Consider the following 11,477-nt stretch of genomic DNA (forward strand, 5'->3'; position numbering starts at 1 on the left):
TTCATGGCACAAATTGTGAATTTCTCGGTGACTAAAACCGATTGCTAGAGGGTGAGACGCTAAAAAACCGTTTTTGGTCATTTTAAAACTGAGCATCAAGTAGATACAACAAAAAAAGATCACTAAATGGAACGAGGTCAATAATTGGTACACTTACCTTACAATCAACATAACTAGTGATGGACGAGTGTTGAGTGATACTGAAATAACGACAGATTTTTAAAAACTGCATGTTTTAACGTGAAATTTCTGCTTTGATAAACGCAATATACGTCTAGTTCTTCAATTCCTATAACTCTGTAAATTAAAGTGTATGTTCTATACTTCTTTATTATATTGTTACAAAAGGTGAAATGACGCGTTTTGGCCCCCTTTCTGATCTAGTCGTCGTCATAGATAAAAGAAGTATAAGCTTTCATATGTCACGAATGAATACGGCTGCTGCGACAACCAATATTATTGTAGAAAAGGTCTTGTTTCAGACTTAAAAACACAGACGTCCCAGTAAAATCATTTTTCCCACATTTCTATTTCGCTGCCTGTTAATTCGCTTCATAAGCTCCCAAAAAGCTGTTAATTTTATTCTGTAACGCCTAGATCGTTACAATATTTACATATGATCGCTTAAACTTGATTGTGATCAACAAAAATTGTGTGACAAGTTGTCAATGGGGGATTCGCAGGCCTTAAGAATGACGTAAAGCAGCAATTGAATTTTTTCATCCCGCTTTAAGAGAAAATGGGAACTCTTTTTTTGAGTGATTTATCTACTAGAATATATATTACACAGAAAAAGAAACGTTGCATCGGTTGCATGGTCTCTGGGAAGGGACTTTAACTCGGGACGGACATAACCGGTTGCGCTAAACGCTTAAACAGGAATGTGCGCAACTTTTTCAAACTTGTGTCTAGGTCTCAGTGCCAATTCCAAACATGTTTTTTGATACGAACAGTTTTTTTCCACCATAATTGGTCTGCAACTTTTTATGATACTAATCATAACATCTTTACGGCTTTATCACGAGAAAAAAATTTTACGTTAGGTTTGAAGACAAGTTATTTTTATTGGGATTGGTGCCTCGTTTATATTATCCTGCGCATTACTTTTTCGGTTGTCAAATTTTGTTGAGTTACGTTGCGGTTACAAAAAAAAAAAAAAAAAAAAAAAAAACACGTATAATTTCTACGTAGCACCCAACATTTTCAGAAACATTGCTACGTTTTTTTCTGTTTTATCGATGACAGCTACACGCGATACAAAATGTGCCTACTTCACAACATCGTTGCCTCTGCGTTTCTCGGTGGAATTGTCTACTGGTTCATTTACCACATGAGGCGACTGCCCTTTTATCAAAAAGCTTGGAAATTCTCTGGGCCATCCATAGTTCTACCGATTTTGGGCAATGCGCTGTACTTCGCCGGAAATACTGAAAGTAAGTCTAGCTTTATTTTCAGAATTTTGTTTATAGTAAACTGCAGAATACTTACGTGCATGAATCATTATTAAACGATCAAACTATCTTTATAACTGTAAGTAAAATTCAGTCGTCATTTTTCGAGATGTATGCAGTACTTGTATCTACCAATTCAATTATACAATCCGATTTTCATTTTAGTCAGAAAATTTGACGACAAGCTTTAAAACGTTTATTATTTTATATGTATTATTAATTCGTTTTCTGAGTATTCTTTTTATGGAAATCATTCAAAATGTCACAAAAAGGTTTCGTTTGTTACATCTTGAGGATCTACCGTACTATGGATTTTACATTCGCAAAGATCAGACTTTTTTTTCACAAAATATACATTGCGTCATATTTTTTTTTTTATTTTGAGTGATGACTGACAGAGATCCTGTAAGTAGAACTTGATCATATACAATCAGTAAACGAGTTTCCTGCATTCATTATATGAACCATGTGATACTTACAGTATTTCATGGTAAACCGGTAACTATGTCGTTTGTCTTGAATCTCTTGTTTATTGGCTTACTTGCAGCGGGTCCAATCAAAGTAAGTGACGGACAATCAATTGCACGACAGCGCTAAATTACCAAACGAGCATTGTCACGACCGTCTATATTTTGAAAATATACTAAACGTGAATTAGTCCCGAACGCCCAACGTCCCGAATTGGTGTTTTGAAAATTGTGGAGAGCGCCAGGGGTTCTCATACGTGATTTTAGTAACGTTAACTTTCTACATATTTTAGAAACGTTGTAGCAGCGTCACTTGACAAAGTTAAAAATATTGTAGATACACGACAGTGACATGAATTATTTCGGATACATTACTCTATGTTTTTGTTAAAAAAATATGATTACCGTAAGCAGAAAATTGAAACATTTAGGTACCTGAATTTTTTGGTAAAAACTTCTGTGATTTAAGGTGTCTGAAAACTTATATATAAATTCTTCATCGGATCTCGGTAAATATTTGAATTTCCTGAAAATAATCAAAGTGTACTGAGGAATAATCAGAATTCACAAGATTCTTCTAGCGTTAATGTATTTTGAATACAGTCCGTTGATCATTTAAGGGGGGAGCCTGCTTTAGAGGCTTCAAAAAATCGTTTTTTTTTTTTTGCATAAATGTCTTCCCAAACTATCCAAGAATGTGTCCCTAAAATTTCAGACGCAAATTCGAAATATTTTCGGAGTTACAGAAGAAATAGTGAGCAAGCGTCGAGCAGGTATACGAGCGGTTTTTTGAAGTTTTCAACAAGTTTTTTGAAGAGTCTGAACCAGTTTTTTCAAGTTTTGAACCAGTTTTTTGAAGAGTCTGAAGGGCTACTCTATGGACCAGGAATCGCTGATTAGCATATTAATGCGGTAAGTTCAAGAAAATTACGATTTTTTATGTACGAAAACTTTGACGCCCGATTTCTCCGTTTTTCATTTTTACGATTTTTCCTAATTGGCGGGAAAGATAGGGAAAAAACTAAACGTTCTATCGAAACGAGACAAATTGCATTGTACTCGGGATGAAATTCTCTTCTAGTTGAACCTAAAAAACCTTAAGAAAGTTAAGATTAACCCACTTTTTAAACAATCTAAAGTGAATTCTTTTCCCAAGAAAAATGAATTTTTGTTTTTAATTTGCGAAAAATTGTTGAATTTTTCACTTTTTGTGGAATTTTCTTGATTTAACTAGAAGCTATACTATTGAGAAGTAAAAATTTTTTTGGTTTCTTTGTTTCAGATGGAAATTGCGACCTGCACTTTTACCAGGCATAATATGACATGTATCCTAATGAAAAAATTCGAAAAGACTGTTGAAATACATAACAATAAACCCTGGAGGTTTCGTTTTAATCGGATATTTCTCCCCTTCCCAAAAATATCCTCGAAAAAACCGATTTTTTGAAGCCTCTAAAGCAGGTTCCCCCCTTAAGTTCATTTATCGTTGTTTATATTATCGACTTCATCGTGTTGTGAGCAATATTTGATTAATAAAAGTGGCTGGCAATTCATAGAAGATGAGTTAATAATTTCTCGGTATTCCGGGCGGATGGAAGAGGTGATCTAGTAAGCAATTGTGATGAGGATGATGATTCAGTGTTGAAAACCAAACAACTTGTGTATATTTACACAATTTACATGTTACAAAATGGTCAATTAATTACGCCAATTTTTTTTACGAGGATTACTTTCCGTAATAATGAATTACCTCAAGCGACTGCGTGTGTCAAAAAAGTCACAAAATTTTGCAGCACGTTTGTGGAAAATGCTGTAAGTTTTTGGAAATATTAACGGTAAAATTTTGTGTAGTCGGCCATTCTTTATTTCAGCAAAAAAATTCATTCAACTTCTCCTATAATATTTGTTTCCTCCACTGCGGTTTCAGATATCTTGAACAAATTCACCGAATTATCGCGGGCGTATCCTTCGCCTTATCGCGTCTGGCTTGGGTCTGAATTGTTGATAATTTTGTCTCGACCCGAGGAAATAAAGGTAATAATTCCTTCACCCCAAATATTGAAGCGAATGAGCACTGAAATGTGATGTATTTTGTAGACAGTTCTGTGGAGCGAGAAGGCGATCGAGAAGACAAGATTTTTCGAATTTTTTCAACCATGGTTGGGAAATGGCTTGTTCACTGCACCTGGTAAGTTATTTGTCTATATTAACGTCAACTCGTAAATTTTTCACCGCCATGATCGATTCCGCATTACCGATTTTTAGGTGAAATATGGCGTGTGCGTCGAAAGTTGATCGGACCAACTTTCAATTTGAGAATTCTGGAGTCGTTTGTGGCTGTATTCGCAGTCCAATCAAACGTGATGGTGAGGAAAATGGAAACTGAATTAAACGGGGAGGAATTCCTCGTTTTCGATTACGTGTCAATGTGCACTTTGGACATAATTTGCGGTACGTTTTAAGCTGGAGATATTTCCAAGGTTTGGATTGCTTACCTCTTTCTACTTTCACTTCAGAAACTGCAATGGGTGTGAGTGTAGGAGCCCAAGTTAACAACCATTCCAGTTACGTGGAAGCAGTAGAAAAGTTGGTATCCAAATTTTATGCGATTTACGTTTAATTTTTTAAGAGGTTTTAATGTGGCGATATCATTCTTCAGATCGCTCAAAATCATCTACCGGCGAGCATTCAGCATTTGGTTGCACCCGCCAGCGATTTTCAATCGCACGCAAACGGGGAAAGAACAAAATAAGCACATAAAAACCATGCATAATTTTACTATCAACGTGAGTAAACCAGATATTTGTGTTGTGTCTGCAATAAATTTGAATCAAGTTTCTCCAGATACTGAACTTGACAACTTGTTTAATTCTTGTTTTTAAATTCATCTAGTGCTTTCATAATTTTTTTGTAGGTAATTCAGAGGAAGAGGAAAGCTTTGCTGAATCGGAATACTAAAAAGACTGCAGTCAAATACGGTGAAGATACCGAAAGTAAGTAGGCGATTGACTTTGCTGACAGAATAGTTCAGTGTCGTAGCGGAAAGATCGTTTTTATTGACTTCAGTGAAGGATTGTTAAACAAATTAAAATTTACTTCAAATGAGCAATTTTTTATTTACATCAGTTTATATAAAGAACCTCTCGTAACCCTGATTATGAATGATACTTGATGCATATCTCCAAATGAGTTTTTTTCGAAGGTGTTGACTTGATGCTCAACGTGAATTTGTCCTTGGATCTCGCGAGTTGCCTTAATTTTGATCTTTTTGGTTAGGCACTGGGAAATGAGTTCTAAAATCATTCATCATACCACAGATATGAGAAACTAATGATTTTTTAAGAAAATATATATTTCAATTAACAATGATTCAGAAAATGTATCAAACTGTGCCATACTAGCATGCCATAATAATTACATTTACAAATTAAATCATAAAAAATACATTGAAAAATTAATCGACTAAGAAAAATATAAAGGAGCAAGCAGAACCGACAATGACGTTTGGTCAAATTATCCAATTGAAGATTTGGATTCACTTGAATTTCCGGGACTTCCAGGTTAAGAAATTGATTTTGAAAATTCATGAGATTGTATCGCATATCATTCGGAGTTCAGGTATACATTATGGTTTGTTTAATAGTATGAAATTAACAATTCTGTTACGGCCAATTATATGCTACACTCTCACGATGTAAGGATATAGTAATGAATGAGGTATCGAAAATTATTCAAAACGTGCGACGTACGCAAAGGTAAGCCCCAAGGGATATTAAACAAAATAATGTTACCAATAATAATAATAATCTAAAAAGAAATAATGATAATAATATTAACAACATCAAAATAATAACCATGTCGTGATAGTGGACTAAAATATTAATGGAAGTTCAATTTGTCTATGATCTTCATCTGCAGGTGCGCCATCTGAAAGAAAGGCCTTCTTGGATTTGTTGATGCAGTTAACAGACGATAAGATGAAATTCTCGGATTCGGAACTTCGTGAAGAAGTTGACACAATGATTGCTGCCGTATGTAGAAGTATTTAACTAAGAATTCGACACCAAGTATGCAATATTTAATGCAGCAGTATTGCAAGAATGTTTTGATGTTTGGATTTCGGTTGAAATATTCCAATATAGCAAATTTATATCGCTACAATATTTCTGCAATACTACGCACAATTTCGCAAATGTTCCAAATTTTGAAAATTTTCATTGCTGTGTTGAACGTAATTTCATAATTTCTCGGAAATATTCAAAACCTTAGAAATTTTCTACCTTTATACAATGTTGCTTTTGGCGAATATATATCGAGCTGATCTATTTAAAATGATAAGGTGATGATAAGATGACATTTCAGGGTAGCGACACGACCTCCAACACAGTCAGTTTCGTTATGTTGATGCTGGCTTCTTATCCGGATATACAGGTATAATATTAGGCACTGATGCAGCTGATGTATACTTGGGGACAATGAATCTGAGACGCATAATTTTTTACACGAGACACTTATATTAGCAACACAGAGAAACTTACAGCGCCACAGTCGGCCGAGCGCGAAACAAACTCAATCTCAATAAGCATAACATAACCCATGACCGTCGAATCTAACCTTAGAATACGTGTCAATCCAACAAGTCATTATCCCCGCGGTATTTTAAGGTTAGATGCGACGGTCATGGGTTATGTTATGCTTATTGAGATTGAGTTTGTTTCGCGCTCGGCCGACTGTGGCGCTGCAGGTTTCTCTGTGTTGCCAACATAACTGCATAGTGTAATAAATTAGCCTTCTCAGATTCATTGTCCCCAAGTGTACAATCGCATGATACAGATATTTTATCAGTGTAACAGACGTCTCACTATCAACGTTATTACATGACACGTGAATTAGGAGAAGGCTTACCTTGAACTTTGTGAAATTTATGGAAGTTACGATTCCAATGAGCGTATCGTGACATACGAGGACTTGCCACGTATGAGGTATTTGGAACTTGTGATAAAAGAAACGATGCGTGTACTTCCAATCATAGCGTTGATCACTCGCACAATAACTGACGATTTGGACATAGGCAAGTAAAAAAATATATAAATTTGAACATTTTTATTGCAAAGGTTTTCAGTCATTTATTCAAAATTGAATGCTTCAAGGTGAATATACTCTGCCAAAAGGAAGTTTGGCTGTTATTGACATCCTGAGCATACACAGAAACAAGGAATTCTGGCCAGATCCACTCAAGTTTAACCCGGATCGATTTTTGCCTGATGAAGTGGCTGAACGCCATGCTTATTGCTACATACCATTTAGTGCGGGACCAAGAAACTGCATTGGTAAGTCCATTTGTTTGCGTATCGTATATTCAGTACTTCAACACTCCAAAATGGGAACTAAGAATATGAAAAATTATAACCCACATTTTGATAATCGATGATATTATGCAGTCACATTGCACCAACGCAACTATGAAAAGTGCAGTATTAAATAATAAATTTCAAGTATATTTTAGGAATACAATTTTTCATGATTTGAAATATTTCAGAAACATTGCATAATATTCGATAAACATTTCAGCAAAGGCAAATCCTGTACTAAAAATCATCGTCAAACTTTTAGGTTTAAGGTTCGCCATGATGGCTATGAAGACAATCCTGGCGACAATGCTCCGCAGATATATCATAAAAAAAGATAAGATTGTGCCGTTAGACAACGTGAAGTTAAAATCGGAGGGTGTAACCAAACCAGTTGAACCAATCATGCTGCGAATAGAAGAGCGAAGGTGAATTGTCATCAACGCAAAATCGGGCTGTTTGTGTATTTGTAGTATAAGCATCATTTATGTATACTATTACGTGTGTGGGTTTCTAAGTACGATTTGCTCTTGAACCGACGTTATTGTGAAGTATCTTTGTCCTTAAAAGATAATAATTTCAATCAATAAAGAAGAGGACCTCCTTTTTTCCTCGGGAAAAAAGTAAGGTTGGGTTTGCCAAAACGTAACACCCTATTTTAACTGATTATTTTGCGAGTACAGTGAGTTTTTTTTAAATTTTAAATTACATTTATTGAGGAACGAATGATTAGCTTTACAAATTTCAATACACGGTTCCGAAAGGAAAGTTTGAGAATTAAGAGGCAGATAAAGTTTTCGTTTTTTAAAATTTTAAATATATAAGGTTCTCTTTTATCAAACAGTGGATATTGCCAAAGTGTATGTTCAAGATCTTGACTGTTGTCACCACATATTCACATCCCGACATTTCGTAATTTCTGTAAGATTCCAGAGGGCGAAGCCTCTCGACTGTTCAAAAAACGATTCTTTTATTCTTTGAAGTTGAAAACCAACATAGATACGATTTATTGTGAGATACTATTAAAGTATTGAGGTTTGACGAAATACAAGAATAAAAACATTTTTCGACTTCCATCTCATAATTTTTGAATTGATTGTGTTTCGTTGCTCGTCGTCAATGATGATGTGAAATTGGCTACAGACCACTCTACAGATTGCCGTACCGTCATAATACCAATCAAGTAACTCGTGTTTGTGATTTCAGACGGCGCACTTTTGCCTAAATGTATACAACGTGATTGCTGTTTTCGAAACCTGGCGCAATGACCAGGCACTGGATGTACAGATGATGTTGCCATCTTACAAACTGCACAGGGTTTATCGTCAAGGGCCGTATGGGATCGGCGTTACCTTATTCGAACGCCAGGAGCTTTGCTCTGTAACGGTTGCTACGTCCACTGCTCTTCCAGCAGATGAATATCCCGAATACCTTCTAATAGAAGTCAGTGCTGATGCTGGAATACAGATTTTGTTCATGATCGGATACAGGCCTCCTAAAGTTGGTATCTCAATATATTTGAGAATGAACTTGTTCGGCAACAATTTCGCTATAAGTTCTCGTGTGTTCTCGGTGACTTCAATGCAGATATGTCATCTACAGGTTAGGAGTCGGTTCAGCTCAGTGAATTCTTTGCGTCGCAGGGTTACGATATCATGCCACGCAGACTGCTTATCACATGGCTACTTCTGATCCCTGGCTCGATGCTTGTGTACTGTCAACAACATTAATCTCCTGGAATCCAGGGATCAATCGTCGCGGCCGTTTCTCTCAGGGCACGATCTCATACATGTTTTCGACAGCTGTGGTGCACCTAGGCAGGAGCCGCGCGTTATTCGATACCGATCGTGGATCGTGCCGATTTTGATGCTGCCTCTCCTGCCTTGTCTACGCTTGACTTCTCGCAGTTTGCATCGCTGCTTTTTGTGGATAGGATCATGAACGGGTGTTCATCAGTCTGCAATAATCTCATGAATGAAGTACGGGATTGCGTCGTGCCTGTCGAGGAACTTACTTTGCGGCGTTTACCTGCGACTTGGATATCGCTAGATATCAGACACCTGATGAAAAAGCACAACGCTTGGGATCGGTCCATTAAGAGATCTCGCAGTGCGAAAGGTTTCGCCAAATATATCACCTATCGTAGAGACATAAAGCGTGCTTTAACAGCCGCCAAGACTGATGGCATACAAGAGCGGCTTAATACTCGTGGTGGTGCGCAATCCTTTTGGTATGAGATGAAGAACATCGGTCTTACCAACTACTGTCTACTGGGGTTTTGATTGATGACCATAATGAATACTTTGTGTCTAGCTCCGTGGGTTTGCAGTATCATGACCCGGCAGTTCAAAATCCTGTCAAGAGGTAGAGAGAATCCTTCACCTTCTCACTGATCGCGAACAGATGTGTCAACGGGGCGCTGGTAGGGATTACAACTCGTGCATGTGGTCCCGATAACCCTACGATACAGGCTTTCAAGACACTGAAAGATTTACTAATGCCGCTGATGGTGTATTTTCTGAACTCCCTCCTAACAACGGTATCGGTGCCACCGTTGGGAGAATCCTCAATTATTATACCTATAACGAAGGTTCGCGATCCCATTGGTCCGTCAGATTTTAGACCAATTTCGCTTCCCTGCACGTTTTCTACAGTGTTTTAACGGATAGTGTATGATCAACTCGCGGTGCATTTAGCGCGCGTTAATTACCTCGATTCACATCAGACTGGTTCTCGTAAGGGCATGGGAACACAATCAGCCGTCTTGCGTTTGGTGGATAACTTGTAGACTTGCGGACTTGTAGGATGATCGCATGGTGATCGTTGGTGGTGTTTCTGGACTTCTCCAAAGCGTTCAACATGGTAAACCATGCATTGCTTCTGTGGAAGCTGCGATCTTTCGGACTGACAACGTGCTTGACTGGTTCAACTCGTAACCATCTGATCGCACTACGGTTTTACAAACAGGTCTGGGAACTCGGCTATTTTTAAGTGGTGGGGATTGTCACCGTTAGTGTAACCAAACTGTGTTCGTCGTTTGTCCACAAGCTGCGCTGTCGTACTAGGGTATTGTAAATATACATATGCAGTTGCAGATAACCTCGTAGAGCCTCGTAGTCGTGGTGTACATTCACATAATAAAATAATTTTTGAAAAATACAAATTTACACAATACAAACGAAATATTACAACAGAAAAATTAACTGTACTGTTAAAAAAAACGGTAATACGATTTTACCTGCGTTGACCATGTGCGAGACTAGCACTCTCTTTCACTGCACTACTAGTCGATACTATATAAATTTATGTATTAGTGCCTCAAATGTCGTGTACGCCAGCTTAGGATTCACAGTTTGTCTGATAATTAATGAGCTTAACTTTTTTTGACGATAAAAAATAACTATTCTTGTCACAAATTGAGCGGTAAAAAAATGGTTACATCTGAAAATGTAGTGATATTTATTACTGCGAAAGATCGTATACATATATGAAATAAATATTCATTATAACCCTACGCGTATTTCGTTCGTAAAGAGAAATATTAGGTTTTAATGAGCATTGTATTTATTTTTGATTGATTAAAAATATTTTTTACGTTCTGTCATAGCACAGCTGTTCAAAGCTACCTCTTGACTCTTCCCATTGAAACTTGATTGGCTTATCCCAAAGCTGCACTGGTCCAAGTGGCGGAAATGAGTACTACGCTTTGCCACACTATTTGAGTCACCCCCCACCCTACGAGTTCTCAGGCCTGGATGTAAGACCGTGGACCACACGCAAGTGGTTTGCGATCCTATACTCTTTCCGGCGAGAGGCCGACGCATGGTGCAAGGAGTAAGGTGTGCTCAATAGAGGACCAATTTTCGTACAAAGTCGCGCATTCCACCAGTTGACGTCACGGCAAGTCATAGTAAGCCTACAGCATATGCGCATGCGCATGCGCTCGTACAAATTACAACATAACCTCAACTATTACTTCAATAAACGTATAGACAAACGTGGTGGGTCACGCATCGCGTTGACGCGCATCGTTTCACGAATTCAATCAAATGTTCAAGTGTTCGGTTAAGGGCTGTAAGAATCGTGGTAGGACCTGCAGAGGTAAAAGTACTCACATTTCCGCCATGCGTGAACTGAAGAATTCAGTCAACGTTTCACGGGTAACATTCTAATCTATCTTGAATCTTTCAACAGTTTTGAATTGACCGCCT

At 37.4% G+C, this 11,477-nt stretch overlaps 1 protein-coding gene across 1 annotated transcript in view; it reads left to right on the forward strand.

The window, feature by feature from the left end:
* The window catches only part of LOC124174573, a 36,389-nt gene extending 25,964 nt beyond the window's left edge, over positions 1 to 10,425 (forward strand). Inside the window, exons 26-38 of the mRNA XM_046553780.1 lie at positions 1,246 to 1,433; positions 3,846 to 3,952; positions 4,016 to 4,106; positions 4,184 to 4,369; positions 4,435 to 4,504; positions 4,578 to 4,704; positions 4,833 to 4,911; positions 5,837 to 5,949; positions 6,281 to 6,349; positions 6,812 to 6,989; positions 7,069 to 7,248; positions 7,532 to 7,694; positions 8,910 to 10,425. Coding sequence (XP_046409736.1) covers positions 1,246 to 1,433; positions 3,846 to 3,952; positions 4,016 to 4,106; positions 4,184 to 4,369; positions 4,435 to 4,504; positions 4,578 to 4,704; positions 4,833 to 4,911; positions 5,837 to 5,949; positions 6,281 to 6,349; positions 6,812 to 6,989; positions 7,069 to 7,248; positions 7,532 to 7,694; positions 8,910 to 8,958 — 1,600 coding nt within the window. The 3' untranslated portion in view covers positions 8,959 to 10,425. The remainder of the gene's footprint in view (positions 1 to 1,245; positions 1,434 to 3,845; positions 3,953 to 4,015; positions 4,107 to 4,183; positions 4,370 to 4,434; positions 4,505 to 4,577; positions 4,705 to 4,832; positions 4,912 to 5,836; positions 5,950 to 6,280; positions 6,350 to 6,811; positions 6,990 to 7,068; positions 7,249 to 7,531; positions 7,695 to 8,909) is intronic.
* The last annotated feature ends 1,052 nt before the right edge of the window (positions 10,426 to 11,477 follow it).

Source organism: Neodiprion fabricii, chromosome 2, assembly GCF_021155785.1.
Source record: "Neodiprion fabricii isolate iyNeoFabr1 chromosome 2, iyNeoFabr1.1, whole genome shotgun sequence".
NCBI classification, from domain to species: domain Eukaryota; kingdom Metazoa; phylum Arthropoda; class Insecta; order Hymenoptera; family Diprionidae; genus Neodiprion; species Neodiprion fabricii.